This window comes from Cherax quadricarinatus, chromosome 10, assembly GCF_038502225.1.
Source record: "Cherax quadricarinatus isolate ZL_2023a chromosome 10, ASM3850222v1, whole genome shotgun sequence".
In the NCBI taxonomy this organism is placed as follows: Eukaryota; Metazoa; Arthropoda; class Malacostraca; order Decapoda; family Parastacidae; genus Cherax; species Cherax quadricarinatus.
The window spans coordinates 15,564,955-15,585,674 of record NC_091301.1 but is presented as its reverse complement, the minus strand read 5'-3'; the positions used below and the strand labels follow the sequence as shown (position 1 = coordinate 15,585,674).

The 20,720-nt window shown below is 39.1% G+C and overlaps 1 protein-coding gene across 1 annotated transcript; it reads right to left on the bottom strand.

Moving 5' to 3' along the window:
* Positions 1-818: 818 nt before the first annotated feature.
* Positions 819-20,307, bottom strand: Nop56 (Nop56 ribonucleoprotein). The gene is made up of 9 exons (XM_053775609.2): positions 20,166-20,307; positions 18,595-18,793; positions 13,173-13,330; positions 11,503-11,711; positions 11,002-11,189; positions 9,294-9,695; positions 8,701-8,883; positions 7,787-7,905; positions 819-2,976 (listed from the first exon to the last, which is right to left on the bottom strand). The coding sequence occupies exons 1-9, from the start codon at positions 20,166-20,168 to the stop codon at positions 2,725-2,727; spliced, it is 1,713 nt and encodes a 570-aa protein (XP_053631584.2). The 5' UTR covers positions 20,169-20,307; the 3' UTR covers positions 819-2,724.
* Between the last annotated feature and the right edge of the window lie 413 nt (positions 20,308-20,720).

The following is a 20,720-nucleotide window of genomic DNA, read 5'->3' as shown; positions in this document are numbered from 1 at the left end:
TGGATTCTTACTCGGGCACAAGGAAAGTTCAAACCTAACCACTAAAGAGTGACAACACGGAAGAGACAATACATTTACAAAAATTATATGGGTCATTACCTAAAAAGGGAGGTTTCAACACTTATCCATAAAGGACCTGATTAACTGCAAAGAAACATGATAGAACAGCTACTAGTCTAATTACTGTGTTTCAGGTCACATCTTATTAAGCCCCCCCCCCCCACCCCCTTTTTTTTACACGCTGGCAGTCTCCCACCAAAGTAGGGCGACCCGAAAAAAAAAAAAAAAATCACAACCATTCACATTATCGCTGTCTTGCCAGAGGCATGCAGATGACAGTTTAGATGTCCCCCAAACAGCAAATATCCCAAACTCCTCTTTTGGAGTGTAAGCATTATACTTCCCCACATCCAGGACTCGAGTCCAGCTGACCAGTTTCCCTGAATCCCTTCACAAAATATTACCCTGCTCACACTCCCAAAAATCTTTGTCTCCACTAACATGTTCACAAATGCCTGTTATATGCACAAGCCCCTTGTACACAAAACCTCCTTTACCCCCTCCCTCCAGCCTTTCCAAGGATAACCCCTACCCCACCTTCCCTCCACTACATATTTATACACCTTCCAAGTCATCTTACTTTGCCCCATCCTCTCCAACGACCAAATCACCTCAACAATCCCTCCTCAGCCCTCTGGATATTTTTAATAACTCTACACCTCTTAATCTCCAAACTATGAATTCTCTGCATAATATCTGCACCACACACAGTTTATAATTTTTTGCTGATGCACTTACAATAAATTAAACAAGATCCATGTATCTGACCAATGATTTAATGATGAATAACAAAAACAATTCAGTCACACTAAGAACCACGTATATAGAAATAACATAAGGCAATTAATTATTAAGTTTTAAAATATCTAAAGAAAATTCAGAACAATGTAGTGATGTAATAGCTTTCTGCAAATTATGAATAATATAGAGCCACCAATGAATTTTGCAATCAGTATGTACCATACATAAATTATATATGAGTACATGCTGTACTTGATTTAACATGGTCAATCTCTTATGGTAAATTTATTTTCAGGCTGATACACTGATTTAATATGGTCGATTCCATGGAATAAATTTATTTTCAGACTAATGCATTAATGACAGTAAAATTTCAGTGTTGACAGATGGTAAGTGACTGTGCAATAAAAATTTGGTACAACAGTCAAGAGGCACATCAAGAAATACAATATCAATTACAGACTGATCTCGATGAAAATTTCATACTTAACAGGATGCTATTTCATTCATTACTATCCAAAGCTGCTGCTCTCTCATTTCCATTACATAAGAGTTACCTATTAAACTCTGGTGGTCACTCCCTTTGTTCAATTTATCAATTTTTACCTACACATATGTGCATGAATGCATGCACCTGCACACGTTACATACATACCCAGCCTCGGTGGGAAACGGCAGACGTGTTGCTTTTTTAACACGTCGGCCGTTTCCCACCGAGGCTGGGTGACCCAAACAGAAAGAAAAATACTTTCATCATCATTCAACACTTTCACCAGCACTCATATGTAGTGACTGTCTTTGCAGAGGCACCCAGATACGACAGTTCAGATGTCCCTCCAAACTGCCAAACTACTCCTTTAAAGTGCAGGCATTGTACTTCCCATTTCCATGACTCAAGTCCGGCTAACCGGTTTCCCTGAATCCCTTCACAAAATATTACCCTGCTCACACTCAAACAGCTCGTCAGGTCGCAAACACCATTCGTCTCCATTCACCCCTATCTAACACGCTTACATACGCCTGCTGGAAGTCCAAAACCCTCGCCCATAAAACCTTCTTTACCCCCTCCCTCCCTCCAACCTTTTCAGGGCCAGACCCTACCCCACCTTCCTTCCCCCACAGATTCATATGCTCTCCAAGTCATTCTACTTTGTCCCACTCTCTAAATGACCAAACCATCTCAACAGCCCCTCCTCAGTCCTCTGACTAATACTTTTAGTAACTCCAAACCTCCTAATTTCCACAGTACACACACACATACATGTTATATGTATGTATTAAACAGCCAGAACTTGCCAACTTGGTATGTTTGGCAACAATTGTTTTCAAAGAAGCAAAGTACATATAAATTTATGCTTTAATTGCAAGAATCAGTCAGAATATCATAAAAATTATACAAGAGATTTAACTCATGTTAATATTGTACTTACTAAGCTATGCTGACCTTAGATATTTTAGGTAAGATTAAATTACATAACTTTCAGCACAGTTAACCCTTAAATAGTCCAAACGTATATATACGTTTTTTCAACAGCTGAAAGTATGTAAAAAAATGTAGATCTTTTTTGTTTTACATTTGAAAACTTGTAAAAAAACTTTTATCTACATTTTTTTTTGTTATATTTGAAAATATGTAAAAAAAAGTAGATCTACTTTTGTAGCACTACAAATTTGAACGTCAATCTCTTTGGACCGTTTAAGGGTTAAATCAGGCTCCAAAGTTAATTTTGGTGAAAACAATAAAACTGCTACCATGTCAATTCAAATGAATGCAACAATTAATGAACATGAAAAAGACAAATTAAAAAAATATTTGACGGCTCTGACTCAAAATTCACAACGTACTCATATATACCCAGTATATATTGTTAATTATGGACAAGGAAATTTAAAACATGCCACTAAATATACAGTTACAAACTTTCAATGGCAATTCAACTCTTGCTTTTGCTGTTTCTTTTTCTTTTTCTTTGTAGTTTCAACTGCTGCCACCTCCACACTTTCTAATTCATCATTCACTTCTAGATTCTTCTTTTTCTTTTTCTTTGGAACTTCAGCTGGTACCTCTTCCAGCAGTTCTTCACCGCCATTCACCTCTGGCTCTTCCACTTCAGCATTTTCTGCCTTCTTTTTCTTCTTTTTCTTTTTCTTCTCAACAGCATAATTTTCTGCAAGCTAAGACGATTTTTTATTAAATTGTAAATAAAAGGCCCACATTCTTTTATCTGGCTAAAAATTCATACAACAGAAAATGTGCATCAGCAAGCAAATGACATGCCCTTTGTATTTCTTTTTAAATATAGCTTAGTGACTTTAATGCACACAATTACAGGCCAGTTTTCCTTGTTGATCGCCTGTTTAACCAGGAAACCACTACCTGCCCCTACTAGTACCTACTAAACCTAGTACCATTTTACCACAAGACTAGCTCTTGAGCTAAGGGTTATGAGCTATGAGGAGAGGATAAAGAAATTTACCCTAATGACTCTGGAGGATAGAAAGACAAGAGACACGAAATCATATGATATACTCGGGTATTGACAGGGGAGACAAGAATAGGCTTTTGAGAGGCAGGGAAACAGGTACTCGAGGGTACAGCTGGAAGTCGAAGAAACAGACGAATCACAGGAATGTCAGGAATGCCTTGGGGATTAGTGTGGATGGTTACAAAGCATGGCTTGCTTCTGCAGTGTTTTAAAAATTGAGGTTGGAGAGTTGAAGGAGGAGGTCTTGCTTCTCCAGGAGGAGATTAGGAGGCTGAAGGTCCACCTCAATGGGTCTGGGAGAGAGTGTGAGGTGGCTGGAGTTGTGGGGAATGAGGCTTCTAGCAGCGAGGTGCAGTCTGTCTCTCGCTGTGAGGAGGCTGTAGTTGGGGAGGCAGCAACGGCTACCAGCAGTGAGGTGCAGCCCAGCACCTGCTACAAGTGGCGAGTAGTTCACAGTAATGGAAGGCGCATCAGAGTAAGGAAAGTTAAGAGTGAAGATCTGAAGGTAGGAAATCGCTTCTCTGTTCTTCAGGATGAATGTACTTCAGTGGCCAGTGAAGGTAAGGGTACTACTGCCCCTGCTAATGGAGGTAAGCGCATTCTTGTGGTTGGTGACTCTCAGGTAAGATACATTGACCGTGCTTTTTGTAATAGGAATAAGAAGATGAGAGATAGAGTGTGCTTCCCTGGAGCTGGTGTTGGGGACATTGTCAACAGGCTGGATAATATCATGTCAGGTAATGGGAGCAAGCCCATTATCTGTCTCAGTGCTGGTGGAAATGATATTGGGAAGGGTAGGAGAGAAGAGCTGCTAGATAAGTACAGGTCAGCTATAGATTTCATTAAGTCTAAGGGAGGGATCCCAATCATATGTAGCATCTTGCCTAGAAGGGGAGTAGGAAATGAATGGTTGTCTAGGGCAATTGGTGTAAATTGCTGGCTAGACAGATACTGCAAGGAACTTGCAATCCCATTCATTGACAACTGGAACAACTTTTATGGCAAACATGATATGTATGCAAGGGATGGGGTACATCTCTCTGGGGCTGGGGTGGTAGCACTTGCAGACTCGATTGAGAAGGCCATTGGTGAAATGCCTATGATTTTAAACTGATGGAAGATAGAGGTATGGGTGTGTGTGGGAAACAAGCAGGTTGCAACACTTGGGTTGGAAACAGTAAATGTATAAAAGGCATTCAGCATGAAGTTATAAATAAAGACAATAGATCAGGTCAGCAAACAAAGGGGGACAGCAGAGGGCAGCAAGGGACTAGCTCCCTTAAGGTTTACTATACTAATAGCAGGAGTGTAAGAAATAAGATAGATGAGCTAAGATTAATTGCAAGTGCAGGAGACATAGATATTATTGCTATAACAGAGACCTGGCTCAATCTGAAAGATAGAGAGATGCCCTCTGAATGTCACATACAAGGCTATAAATTATTCCACACTGACAGGGTCAACAGGAAAGGTGGTGGAGTAGCGATGTATGTCAGAGACAATCTAAATTGTTGTGTTAGACAAGATATTAAATTAGAAGCGTCAGCCACTGAATCTGTTTGGTTACAGCTTCTCGAGGGCCGAGAAAAACTAATTTTGGGTGTGATTTACAGGGCCCCAAATCTTGATAGGGAGTGCAGTAAACTTCTATGGGACGAAATTCGTAAGGCATCTACATACGAAAATGTTGTGCTAATGGGAGATTTCAACTATAGACAGATTGACTGGAGCAATTTGACAGGAAATTTAGAGTCAGGTGACTTTCTTGATACGATCCAGGATTGTTTTTTAAAACAGTTTGTGACAGAGCCAACTAGGGGAAATAACCTCCTTGACTTGGTTCTTGCCAGTAGGGAAACACTAATTAATAATCTTGAGGTTAATGATGAGCTTGGGGAAAGTGATCACAAATCACTCAGTTTTAATATATCATGGAATTCCCCTAATAATGGCAATCAAGTCTCCGTCCCTGACTTTCGCTTGGCTGATTTCATAGGACTGAAAAATTACTTAGGTGGGCTGAACTGGAATGACCTGACTAAGGGTCAGGTAGGTGGTGATGGTTGCCGATATGATGCTTTCCAGGGCATAGTTCTAGCTGCTCAGTCAAATATGTTCCAAATAGGGAAATCAGATCAAACAAAAATGATCCTAAATGGATGAACAATAGATTAAAATATCTGATTGGTCAAAAGAGAGGCATATATAGGCAAATCAAAAGAGGAGAGGGGCAATTGAGAAATCGATATATTCAGTTAAAGAGAGAAATAAAAAAGGGAATTAGAAAAGCAAAAAGAGATTATGAGGTTAAAGTTGCAAGAGAATCGAAGACTAACCCAAAAGGATTCTTTCAGGTATACAGAAGTAAGATCAGGGACAAGATAGGCCCACTCAAAAGTTCCTCGGGTCAGCTCACTGACAGTGATAAGGAAATGTGTAGAATTTTTAACACATACTTCCTCTCAGTTTTTACACAGGAGGATACCAGCGATATTCCAGTAATGATAAATTATGTAGAACAGGACGATAATAAACTGTGTACTATTAGGGTCACAAGTGACATGGTCCTTAGGCAAATAGATAAATTAAAACCTAACAAATCCCCAGGCCCTGATGAACTGTATGCAAGGGTTCTAAAGGAATGTAAAGAGGAGCTTAGCACACCTTTGTCTAATCTTTTCAACATATCACTACAAACTGGCATGGTGCCAGATAAGTGGAAAATGGCAAATGTGATACCTATTTTCAAAACAGGTGACAGGTCCTTAGCTTCGAACTATAGACCAATAAGCCTAACCTCCATAGTGGGAAAATTTATGGAATCAATAATTGCCGAGGCAGTTCGTAGCCACCTTGAAAAGCATAAATTAATCAACGAATCTCAGCATGGTTTTACAAAGGGGCGTTCCTGCCTTACGAATTTATTAACTTTTTTCACTAAGGTATTTGAGGAGGTAGATCATGGTAATGAATATGATATTGTGTATATGGACTTCAGTAAGGCTTTTGACAGGGTCCCACATCAGAGACTATTGAGGAAAATTAAAGCACATGGAATAGGAGGAGAAATTTTTTCCTGGATAGAGGCATGGTTGACAAATAGGCAGCAGAGAGTTTGCATAAATGGGGAGAAATCAGAGTGGGGAAGTGTCACGAGCGGTGTTCCACAGGGGTCAGTGTTGGGCCCCCTGCTGTTCACAATCTACATAAACGACATAGATGAGGGCATAAAGAGCGACATCGGCAAGTTTGCCGATGACACCAAAATAGGCCGTCGAATTCATTCTGACGAGGACATTCGAGCACTCCAGGAAGATTTGAATAGACTGATGCAGTGGTCGGAGAAGTGGCAGATGCAGTTTAATATAGACAAATGCAAAGTTCTAAATGTTGGACAGGACAATAACCATGCCACATATAAACTAAATAATGTAGATCTTAATATTACGGATTGCGAAAAAGATTTAGGAGTTCTGGTTAGCAGTAATCTGAAACCAAGACAACAGTGCATAAGTGTTCGCAATAAAGCTAATAGAATCCTTGGCTTCATATCAAGAAGCATAAATAATAGGAGTCCTCAGGTTGTTCTTCAACTCTATACATCCTTGGTTAGGCCTCATTTAGATTATGCTGCACAGTTTTGGTCACCTTATTACAGAATGGATATAAATTCTCTGGAAAATGTACAAAAGAGGATGACAAAGTTGATCCCATGTATCAGAAACCTTCCCTATGAGGATAGACTAAGGGCCCTGAATCTGCACTCTCTAGAAAGACGTAGAATTAGGGGGATATGATTGAGGTGTATAAATGGAAGACAGGAATAAATAAAGGGGATGTAAATAGTGTGCTGAAAATATCTAGCCTAGACAGGACTCGCAGCAATGGTTTTAAGTTGGAAAAATTCAGATTCAGGAAGGATATAGGAAAGTACTGGTTTGGTAATAGAGTTGTGGATGAGTGGAACAAACTCCCAAGTACCGTTATAGAGGCCAGAACGTTGTGTAGCTTTAAAAATAGGTTGGATAAATACATGAGTGGATGTGGGTGGGTGTGAGTTAGACCTGATAGCTTGTGCTACCAGGTCGGTTGCCGTGTTCCTCCCTTAAGTCAATGTGACCTGACCTGACTAGGTTGGGTGCATTGGCTTAAGCCGGTAGGAGACTTGGACCTGCCTCGCATGGGCCAGTAGGCCTTCTGCAGTGTTCCTTCGTTCTTATGTTCTTATGTTCTTATGTTCTTAAGTATTTCTTCAATCTCAGGGTGGTTGGGAAGTGGAATGACAATGAAGTAGAAGCAGATCTGTACATAGTTTTAAGAATATGAATGATAGGGCCTAAGAGGCTAGGAGAGAGTGAATTTGTTAAGCAGTAAGTTGAGGGGCAGAGGCAGAAGCTAGGACACCACCCCTACAACCCCATGTAGATAAGCATAGGTGAGTATTTCTATGACATGGCAGTACCAATATGTATTTAATTCTTATCACAGCTGACATTTACCTCTGTTGCATTCTCCTCGTTTACGACTGCATCAACAGTTGCTTCCTCTACTGCTTTTTTTTTCTTCTTTTTCTTTTTCTTTGGTGGTTCCTCAGTCACTTCATTGCTAACAGCTTCACCTGAAGCACAATACAATATTTTTATTCAAAAATATGTCGGTAGATGTAGACTATAAATAATCAATAAAAACATTGTATAATGACGTGTAAAATCCTCTGTACAAAAAGTTTCAGGCATTTCAGTTGCCTCTTAAGAGGCGACTAAAATGCTGGGACCAAGGGGCTAGCAACTCCTTTTCCTATACAAATTACTAAATTTAAAGAGAGAAATGTTCGTATTTCTTTTTGGGCCACCCTGCCTTTGTGGGATATGGCCGGTTTGTTGAAAGAATTATTATTATACACATGGCTGAGAAATGCTAAAAACTAGTTAACATGGGGTGATAAATATTAAAAACTAGATGTATTTCTATTGCTGTATGATCTGGAAAAAAGTATCCCCCATATTAGGTTAGAATAATTTTCCTTTTTATAATATTTACACACAAGTAGTTTTTTTTACATTCACTGTTAGTATGTTGGTGGACATCAATGTATGAATTTTTGACAATTCTGCCTTGACTAGGTTGTTTAATATGACGAGACAGACCTCAAGATTAAATTTGTATTAGCAAAAATTATCGGTTAAAGAGGAATAGGAGAGGAGCGAAGTGTGGTGATTTCATGAACATTGATGTTCATTAACAGTGTGGACTAATTTATTTTACAGAAACACACAAACAGAAAATTCCAATTTGATATTTTATGGGCTGCAGTAAGATCTAACAAGGTGTGAAAATGCACCAAGACTATTGCAAACAAAATACTTAATCAGCAATGGCAATTTTTAAAACAAACATTTTAAAATAAACTTACCATCAACAATACTATCATATTTACGCTTCTTTTCCTTGCCTTGTTCCAGTACATTATTGTGTTCAATCATCGCTTCATGCATAACATCAATATTCTTACGTGGTAAGTCTCCAGTCTCATAAAATTTAAGTCGTTCTTCAACTTGGTCACGAAGTTTTTCTCCAAATACCGAGGTCAAATTTTCTGATGGGAAAGATAAGATATAGTAGTTAAATTTTTTAACTTAACTGGAAGGGTTTACTGAAGGATTTTAAATGATTGTGTGAAAATTATTAAATCCAGTAAACAGGTGAGAATGAAAATTTCTAAAGATTCTAAGCAAAAACCTGACTTTTTTATACATACAGTACAGCAAACCCTCAGTTTAACAAGACTAAAAGTATGCCACAAAATCACTGTCAATTTATTAAAAAACAATGGATTGAGTCCATTAGTTAAAGAATTGTTCATTGTTGCAATCATGACAAAACTATCTGATCTCTAATCACCATCATTGCTGTTACTGACCACCTACCCCCCTCCTACCTATTAAGTCCATTTAATGGTGATGAACCCTTGCTCAAATGCTTGATGTGCAGAGAAATGCAACTCACCTGTAAAACAATCAATTCGGGAAGCGATGGAACACTTGTTGGCCAAATAACGAGAAATTCTGCCTTTGTTGGCTGTTGCTGCACGTCCAATGAACGTAGAATGAAAAATTAGACCATATTTCGGAGTGTTGCTTCGGGTCTTGATGGCTCGAAACAGTGCCTTTTCAGCTCCTAGAATCTGTACAGTTGAAGCGGGATACTTTGCTAGGTTAGTCAGTGACCCAGCATGGGAGATAAGGCGGGCACCTACCACCTCTCCAATAAGTACAGACAAATTAGGCGCTACAGATGCCATCTTGCTCCTCAGGTACTCTGCCAACTGTTTACGATATTCTGACAGTGCGACTACACGTTTTGCAAACCGTTCAATATTCATCAAATCAATAGGAGAGATGTCCATTCCTAAAAAGGGAAATACAGAATATTTTTTTAATATTAGTCACTTATTTACCATTTTTTAAAAAGGCATATAAAAGTACACAATTAGTGAAATTCACAATAAATTATAATTAGATATGATTCACATCAGTACATACCACGTGTATGTACACTGGACCACTGGTCAACACATGATTTATTAGCACTTTTTGTGCTAGTGTAGTTGAAAAATTGCAGCACATTTTTTATGAATACGAATATTAATTAATTTACATACATATAGTCGGACTTGAGTCCTGGAAATGGGAAGTACAATGCCTGCACTTTAAAGGAGGGGTTTGGGATATTGGCAGTTTGGAGGGATATGTTGTGTATCTTTATACGTATATGCTTCTAAACTGTTGTATTCTGAGCACCTCTGCAAAAACAGTGATTATGTGTGAGTGTGGTGAAAGTGTTGAATGATGATGAAAGCATTTTCTTTTGGGGATTTTCTTTCTTTTTTGGGTCACCCTGCCTCGGTGGGAGACGGCCAACTTGTTGAAAAAAAAAAAAAAAAACATACATGGTGGAGTCAATGTAGAAGAAAATGTGGCACGTGCCGGGTTCTTTTCTCTCTGCTTTGCAGTGAGTGTATTTGGGAGTCATTGTCCTACTTAACACATACAACCTCCCTAGTTTCATTGCTATGTTCGTATGCATCCAATCCCATACCTCAACCACACGCCTCTGTCATATTGCTTGCTTCCACCCATTCTCAAACAGCCACTATCCAGTAGTACTGTACACACTAAGGCTGTAAATAATCCAATCTCCATTGACTGGTAAGACAACTACATCACTGCAGTTAACAAGAGCATCAGGAAAGATCCAGCCAATGATACCATTCCCATGGAAACGTTTCGCCTGCAAGGGACCTTTACCTATCCAATATAAGCAGAAAAACAGGGAAATACCCAGATGTTAATAGCAGCATAAGTAGGGTTCACAAAATAATTGACATTGCTTAACTGTGTTCTAATGGCCTAAAATCAATTTAGCCAAAACTCTGGAGATACCGAGGCTCCCCATGTTCTACACAACTGTACTGCCAAGACAAATGATTGCAAATTCTAAACAATGGCATTTACATAACTCCTCTTCCTGGTGAGTAAAGTGCTTCCATAACAGAGTTATGTAATGCTGCATGTCTCTATCTCATATATTTGTCAGTATTATATACCTTGTTTATGTTATCTGTTTCATTATTCCAAAAACAAATTTCATCAGTTATGAAGTGTGCTACAATATGTAGATAATACTGTACCATGTAATATAATTTATAACTTACCCATTGACATTCTAGATGCATCTAATATAGCTTGAGCCATTTCAGAATCCATGACAAGCTCCTCCAACTTTTCTAAAGACTCTTCAGAAAGAGTTTTGCGATCTCTGATATAGTTTGCACACAAACTGAATTTATAGTTGTCGGTAACTATTTTGGCAAGTTCTGGAAAGTGATAAGAGTACCATTCCCTGTGAAAAAAAAGCATAAATATAAAAACACTTACATATTAAACTGATTTCTTATTGGCATTTCTGACTGGCATATTAAACTGATTTTTTATTCAAGAAAGTTAAACATATCTATAAGTAAGTTTCCCAAACAACTTTAATCAAGATGCATTATAACAAAATTTCAATTTGAACCAGATGAAACAATACTTATGATAAGTGACAGCAAGTAAGCTTTCCCTGTAGTACATATTTATATATTCAATCAAGACAGAGAATTTTCCTAGGTTTATTTTACAGTATTATCAAACACTGGTGATGTAATAATACATACTTGATACGCATGGCAAATGTGTTTATGTCTTTATCGAGCTGGTCAACCAGAGCAATACTTTGAATAATCATGTTGTCTACTCTGTTGACATTGAATTTCACTTTTCCTCTGGAGTACGAATGACCCAAGCCAAGCTCCGTTTGTTTCATAGAAGCTGGAGTCAGGCCTTTTACAAAATGGTTCAAGTGTGTCCGGATACCACGCACAACCTGGTGGAAATGCAATTCTGTAAAACTCCCATGTCAATAAATTTAACTGATGGTAAAACCAAGTATAATAATAAACTTACATGCAAATTTCACATATCTCAATTATTAATTAAAAATGGTAGTCACATTAACTACAACAGAAATCTGAATGCAAATAAATTTTGAAGTGTAGGCAGAAGAATTCTAATTAACAGTAATAAGATGTTTCAAAAGCAGCTGTCAAATATGGAGTGAAAAAATTTGGTTTCTGAGCCAAAGAAAACTACTAGAAAAAGATTTACACAAAGAGATAACTCTGCATGCATTTATGCCTTAACCCTTTGACTATCGCAAGCCCCTTTCTGAAACTGTCATTCTGTCACAAAATTTTTGGAAAAAAAAAAAAAATCTTATGATAAGAGAATCTTTTCCCGATGGTAATGACACCAAAAGTACAAAATTTGGTCAAAAACTCACGGAATTATGCTCCCGCAAAGTTAGTAGTCTCGGTGACATATACGCATCGGCGATTTCACCGACTTTGAGCCCTGTGTTTGGCCAATTCCATTGTTCCAGTTGACCAAACTCATAACTATTTCTTTAGAACTCCATTTTTTCTATCAGTTGAGTACAAGAAACCACCCATTTACCGATTTGAACTACCCAATAAAGTGGTCAGAAATTGGCAATTTGGCCAATTTCACGCAAATTAAAAAAGATGCCAATTTCAAAATAGGGTCCAGAATAAACAATGTAGATATTCTTGGCAATAAAATAGCATATCCTCTGTTCATTAGTCATGTCTCTAGGCCCCTCTTACATTACTATTGCTTTCTATTTTGATTTTTTATTCACACAAAAAATACAAAATTTACTGTTATGCAGACTAATGCATTATTATAAAAATGGTATAATATCAGTGCACTAGTGAAAGAATATTAGACTCCCCAGTTGACGTGTATTGGACGTGTGGTGTGATTTGCTTACTCCTGAACAGTGGTAAAAATTGAACATTTCTGCTACTTTAAGGTCAATTTCAAGGTCGTTTTCATCGTGAGACTAATCAAAATCATCTCTATTTCTGAAATATGTTTTCCATTTTATCACGTGAGACCATGAAAACGAGAATACAACGATAAATACTATACGAAAATACACCTCAAAGTCAGTGTTTTAATCCAAAAAAACGGTCAGTTTTTTTTCTCATTATGCACTGTGTGCTGCAGGATATTTTTTTATGTGGTGCACACTGACCACACAGACCCTTTCTCTCATATGTGGGCCTACCAGCTTTCTCCTGCTTGATTTGAAGCCGCTAGAATTTATGCATATTAATACGTCCGAAACAGTGGCGCGTAAGACGTACATATACGACCAAAACAGTCAAAGGGTTAATTAAAACAAAATATGCTAAAAATATTGAAATACATTGCAGTACATCATCTTTATATCTTTTAATATGTATAAGTTCTCTCTCCTTACTTCTGGAACAACTCCAATATGTGTGACTGATACCCCCAATTGTTCATTGATGACTGCACCCAATTTAGCATCACTGACTCCTAACTGTATCTCTTTCTTCTTTCCCGGTTTTGGCAAGTTAGCCTCCAAAAAGGCACTCAAATCCTCTGTTAAAAGACCTGAAAGAATAGTGTAACGACAATTACAAAATCAAACTAGATAGGCAGCAGAGTTTGCATAAATGGGGAGAAATCAGAATGGGGGCACATCACAAGCGGTGTTCCACAAGGGTCAGTGTTGGGTCCTTTGTTGTTCAAAATTTACATAAATAACACATGTGAGGGAATAAAAAGTGACATGGGCAAATTTGCTGATGACACCAAAATAGGTGGCCCAATTAATTCTAATGAGGACACTAGAGCACTCCAGGATGATTTGAATAGACTGATGCAGTGGTCGGAAAACTGGCAGATGCAGTTTAATATAGACAAATGCAAAGTTCTAAATGTTAGGCAGGAAAATAACCATTCCACATATAAACTAAATAATGTAGATCTTAATATTACTGATTGCAAAAAGCATTTAGGAGTTCTGGTTAGCAGTAATTTGAAACCAAGACAACAGTGCATAAGTGTTCGCAGTAAAGCTAACAGAATCCTTGACTTCACATCAAGAAGTATAACTAACAGAAGTCCTCAGGTTGTTCTTCACCTTTATATATCTTTGGTTAGGCCTCATTTAGATTATGCTGCATAGTTCTGGTCACCATATTACATAATGGATATAAATGCACTGGAAAACGTACAGAGGAGGATGACAAAGTTGATCCCATTTATCAGAAATCTTCCCTATGAGGATAGACTGAGGACCCTGAATCTGCACTCTTTAGAAAGGCACAGAATTAGGAGGGATATGACTGAGGTATATAAATGGAAAACAGGAATAAATAAAGGGGATGTAAATAATGTGCTACAAATATCTAGCCTAGACAGGACTCGAAGCAATGGTTTTAAGTTGGAAAAATTCAGATTCAGGAAAGATATAGGAAAGCACTGGTCTGGTAATAGAGTTGTGGATGAGTGGAACAAACTCCTGAGTACCATCATAGAAGCTAAGATGTTTAGTTTTAAAAATAGGTTAGATAAATACGTGAGTGGGTGTGGGTGGGCGAGAGTTGGACCTCACTAGCTTGTGCTACTAGGTCAGATGCCGTGCTCCTTCCTTAAGTGAGTGTGATCTGACCTGACTAGGTTAGGGCATTGGCTTAAGCCAGTAGGAGAACTGGACCTGCCTCACATGGGCCAGTAGGCCTGCTGCAGTGTTCCTTCTTTCTTATGTTCTTATATGAATATCTTATCAGGGAAAACTCAAGAGGAAACAGTATTCCAAAATACTACATCCCAGCAAGCCATCATGGGTACCACTCAAAAATCAAGTAAGGCTTGAACACATATAATAAGGCCTGGAATAACAGATTGTACACATTTCAATAGGGGTTGATTTAACAAGGCTCATCTGAATAAATTCAAGTATTAACATAAATATGGATATTGAACAATGATGTTATGGCACTTTTTTTTTTTTTAAACAAAACTGCCGTCTTCCACCGAAATAGGGTGACCTTAAACAAAAAGAAACACATTCACCATCATTCATTTAATCAGTTTTACCAGAAGTGCGCAATTTTTTTTTTTTTTTTTTACCTTTTAAATGAAGGAAGGTGGGGTAGGGGTCAGCCTAGGGAAGGTTGGAGGGAGGAGATAAAGGAGGTTTTGTGTGTGAGGCACTGGGACTTCTAGCAAGCATGTGTGAGCATGTTAGATAGGAGCAAATGGAGACAAATGGTTTTTAGGACTTGACGTGCTGTTGGAGTGTGAGCAAGAGAACATTTATGAAGGGGGTAGGGGAGTTTCGGTGGGGGGAAATAAATGGGATTAAATCTAGAGTATCTGAGAGGGTTAGAGCTAAGGAAGGGGTAGCAATAATGTTGAAGGATCAGTTATGGAAGGAGGAAAGAGAATATGAATGTTTAATTCAAGGATTATGTGGATTAAAGAAAAGGTTGGATGCAAAAAGTGGGTCATAATAAGTGTGTATGCACCTGGAGAAGAGAGGAATGTAGAGGAGAGAGAGAGATTTTGGAAGATGTTAAGTGAATGTATAGGAACCTTTGAACCAAGTGAGAGTAATTGTGGTAGGGGACCTGAAACTTTTAGAGAGGGTGTGGTAGGTAAGTTTGGGGTGCCAGGTGTAAATGATAATGGGAGCCCTTTGATTGAACTTTGTACAGAAAGGGGTTTAGTTATAGGTAATACATATTTTAAGAAAAAAGAGGATAAATAAGTATACAAGATATGATGTAGAGCAAAATGACAGTAGTTTGTTGGATTATGTATTGGTAGATAAAAGACTGTTGAGTAGACTTCAGGATGCACATGTTTATAGAGGGGCCACAGATATATCAGATCACTTTTTAGTTGTAGCTACACTGAGAGTAAAAGGTAGATGGGATACAAGGAGAATAGAAGCATCAGGGAAGAGAGAGGTGAAGGTTTATCAACTAAAAGAGGAGGCAGTTAGGGTAAGATAAAAACAGCTATTGGAGGATAGATGGGCTAATGAGAGCATAGGTAATGGGGTCGAAGAGGTTTGGGGTAGGTTTAAAAATGTAGTGTTAGAGTGTTCAGCAGAAGTTTGTGGTTACAGGAAAGTGGGTGCGGGAGGGGAGGGGAGCGATTGGTGGAATGATGACGTAAAGAGAGTAGTAAGGGAGAAAAAGTTAGCATATGAGAAGTTTTTACAAAGTAGAAGTGATGCACGGAGGGAAGAGTATATGGAGAAAAAGAGAGAGGTTAAGAGAGTGGTGAAGCAATGTAAAAAGAGAGCAAATGAGAGTGGGTCAGATGTTACCAACAAATTTTGTTGAAAACAAGAAAAAGTTTTGGAGTGAGATTAACAAGTTAAGGAAGCCTAGAGAACAAATGGATTTGTCAGTTAAAAATAGGAGAGGAGAGTTATTAAATGGAGAGTTAGAGGTATTGGGAAGATGGAGGGAATATTTTGAGGAATTGTTAAATGTTGATGAAGATAGGGAAGCTGTGATTTCATGTATAGGGCAAGGAGGAATAACATCTTGTAGGAGTGAGGAAGAGCCAGTTGTGAGTGTGGAGGAAGTTCGTGAGGCAGTAGGTAAAATGAAAGGGGGTGAGGCAGCTGGGATTGATGGGATAAAGATAGAAATGTTAAAAGCAGGCGGGGATATAGTTTTGGAGCGGTTGGTGCTATTGTTTAATAGGTGTATGGAAGAGGGTAAGGTACCTAGGGATTGGCAGTGAGCATGCATAGTTCCTTTGTATAAAGGCAAAGGGGACAAAAGAGAGTGCAAAAATTATAGGGGGATAAGTCTGTTCCAGGGGCGCTGACCCCCGGAACTCTCTCCAGGTAAACTCCAGGTAGAGTTATTATTGAAAGAATTAAGAGTAAGATGGAGAATAGGATAACAGATGAACAAGGAGGCTTTAGGAAAGGTAGGGGGTGTGTGGACCAGGTGTTTACAGTGAAACATATAAGTGAACAGTATTTAGATAAGGCTCAAGAGGTTTTTGTGGCATTTATGGATTTGGAAAAGGCATATGACAGGGTGGATAGGGGGGCAATGTGGCAGATGTATGGTATTGGAGGTAGGTTACTGAAAGCAGTGAAGAGTTTTTACGAGGATAGTGAGGCTCAAGTTAGAGTATGTAGGAAAGAGGGAGATTATTTCCCAGTAAAAGTAGGCCTTTGACAAGGGTGTGTGATGTCACTGTGGTTGTTTAATATATTTATAGATGGGGTTGTAAGAGAAGTAAATGCGAGGGTCTTGGCAAGAGGTGTGGAGTTAAAAGATAAAGAATCACACAAAGTGGGAGTTGTCACAGTTGCTCTTTGCTGATGACACTGTGCTCTTGGGAGATTCTGAAAAGTTGCAGAGGTTGGTGGATGAATTTGGTAGGGTATGTAAAAGAAGAAAATTAAAAGTGAATACAGGAAAGAGTAAGGTTATGAGGATAACAAAAAGATTAGATGATGAAAGATTGGATATCAGATTGGAGGGAGAGAGTGTGGAGGAGGTGAATGTATTCAGATATTTGGGAGTGGACGTGTCAGCGGATGGGTCTATGAAAGATGAGGTGAATCACAGAACTGATGAAGGGAAAAGGGTCAGCGGTGCACTTAGGAGTCTGTGGAGACAAAGAACTTTGTCCTTGGAGGCAAAGAGGGGAATGTATGAGAGTATAGTTTTACCAACGCTCTTATATGGGTGTGGAGCATGGGTGATGAATGTTGCAGCGAGGAGAAAGCTGGAGGCAGTGGAGATGTCATGTCTAAGGGCAATGCGTGGTGTGAATATAATGCAGAGAATTCGTAGTTTGGAAGTTAGGAGGAGGTGCGGGATTGCCAAAACTGTTGTCCAGAGGGCTGAGGAAGGGTTGTTGAGGTGGTTCGGACATGTAGAGAGAATGGAGTGAAACAGAATGACTTCAAGAGGGTATCAGTCTGTAGTGGAAGGAAGGCGGGGTAGGGGTCGGCCTAGGAAAGGTTGGAGGGAGGGGGTAAAGGAGGTTTTGTGTGCGAGGGGCTTGGACTTCCAGCGGGCATGAGTGAGCGTGTTTGATAGGAGTGAATGGAGACAAATGGTTTTTAATACTTGACGTGCTGTTGGAGTGTGAGCAAAGTAACATTTATGAAGGGATTCAGGGAAACCGGCATGCCAGACTCGAGTCCTGGAGATGGGAAGTACAGTGCCTGCACTCTGAAGGAGGGGTGTTAATGTTGCAGTTTAAAAACTGTAGTGTAAAGCACTCTTCTGGCAAGACAGTGATGGAGTGAGTGATGGTGAAGGTTTTTCTTTTTCGGGCCACCCTGCCATGGTGGGAATCGGCCAGTGTGCTAATAAAAAATAAAAATTCAGGGAAACCAGCAGGCCGGCCTTGAGTCCTAGACATGGGAAGTACAGTATCTGCATTCTGAAGGAGGGGTGTTAATGTTGCAGTTTTATAGCTGTAGTGTAAGTGTGCCTCTGGCAAGACACTGATGGAGTGAATGATGATGAAAGTTCTTTTACAGGCCACCTCACCTTAGTGGGAGACAGCCAATGTGTTAATTAAAAAAAAAAAAAAAGAATAGTAAAGTATCTGAAATCTCTGAAGCACTCTTAATATTTTTGTTAATTACATATTCCATTCAGAACGGGAACACTAAACTCCTAAGGGTCATAGCACCTGGGGGAATAGGAGGCATTCAGGTTTGATCCCAGGGAGCATGGGTCCAATTCCTTATATCAAGAGCCTCATGCTGGCGTCAAGGAACCTCCCACGTGACTATTAATTACATAAATGTTCTAATAACAATATGATAATCCAACTACACTTTTTACATTAAATTATTCTAGCAAACAACTTACCTTCAGTAATGGCATTGATATTTTCTAGAGCAGAGGCAGCAGAGGTAAAGGCTTTAAAACCTACCAACTTAACCACCTTTTGAAACTTGGCAGCCTCGGTGGCTGCAGCTTCTACTTCTGGCAGGAATGTTCCTACTTCTTCAAACTCCTTTATGCTAAACAGGCCATAGCCTGAAGCATGCTCAAATAATACGTACAGCTGTAAATAGAAAAACAAAATTTAAAAAATAATGTGCACTTTGAAATTTCGTTTATTGTATGTATATGGATGTATGCACGTGTGAGTATAATGTATGTATATCTCAGTCCACAGCATGAGTCGAACCTGCACATTCTGCATCAAAGTATGAATGAAGGCTGGTACATGACACCAAGCAGATTATCAAGCAGGTATATCACACCAAGTAGAGTAACAGGCTGATACATCACACCAAGTAGAGTAACAGGCTGATACATCACACCAAGTAGAGTAACAGGCTGATACATCACACCAAGTAGAGTAACAGGCTGATACATCACGCCAAGTAGAGTAACAGGTTGATACATCACACCAAGTAGAGTAACAGGCTGATACATCACACCAAGTAGAGTAACAGGCTGATACATCACACCAAGTAGAGTAACAGGTTGATACATCACACCAAGTAGAGTAACAGGTTGATACATCACACCAAGTAGAGTAACTGGTTGATACATCACACCAAGTAGAGTAACAGGTTGATACATCACACCAAGTAGAGTAACTGGTTGATACATCACACCAAGTAGAGTAACAGGCTGATACATCACACCAAGTAGAGTAACAGGTTGATACATCACACCAAGTAGAGTAACAGGCTGATACATCACACCAAGTAGAGTAACAGGTTGATACATCACACCAAGTAGAGTAACTGGTTGATACATCACACCAAATAGAGTAACAGGTTGATACATCACACCAAGTAGAGTAACTGGTTGATACATCACACCAAGTAGAGTAACAGGTTGATACATCACACCAAGTAGAGTAACAGGCTGATACATCACACCAAGTAGAGTAACTGGTTGATACATCACACCAAGTAGAGTAACTGGTTGATACATCACACCAAGTAGAGTAACTGGTTGATACATCACACCAAGTAGAGTAACTGGTTGATACATCACACCAAGTAGAGTAACTGGTTGATACATCACACCAAGTAGAGTAACAGGTTGATACATCACACCAAGTAGAGTAACAGGCTGATACATCACACCAAGTAGAGTAACTGGTTGATACATCACACCAAGTAGAGTAACTGGTTGATACATCACACCAAGTAGAGTAACTGGTTGATACATCACACCAAGTAGAGTAACTGGTTGATACATCACACCAAGTAGAGTAACTGGTTGATACATCACACCAAGTAGAGTAACAGGCTGATACATCACACCAAGTAGAGTAACAGGTTGATACATCACACCAAGTAGAGTAACAGGTTGATACATCACACCAAGTAGAGTAACAGGCTGATACATTACATCCTACACAGCTCAGTGTCATTATACTCAGGTTACATCAACCTTCTTTATCATATTATTACCATTTTTGTAGCACCAGCGTCCCGAAGATCAACGTTTCCATGTGGTGGGTCTCCTCCATAAACATACACAAGCCTGATAAAAACTCAACCGTGATTGGTTGAGAGGCAGCTATGTCTTTGTCATGAACCAATCACAGCACAGTTAATATCTGCCTTGAGCACTAGCAACGTGAGCAGCATCTTGCGCTAAGTTTATAAACTTGACCCCTCAAAGAAACTTCTATAAAATTAAAAAGCATTAGCTTGTTCTTCAGTCACTTGTTATATTTAGTTAGCTGTTACCAAGTAGCGTCATTGATGTGAAAACCCCGGGGAGCTTTAACAGTAGTTTAGACAAGTACGTGGGTGAGTGTGACTTGGACCTGCCTAGCATGGGCCTGCCACAATGCTCCTTCTTTCTTGTTTTCCTATCTTCCCTGGTTTTTCTATCATCTAATGTTGTTAGATTCATTCAGGTGTGGGTTCCATACTGGTGATGCGTACCCCAAGACTGGCCTGACGTATGCTGTATAATGTACCTTGATAGACTTGAGATACAAATACAAATTTTTATTT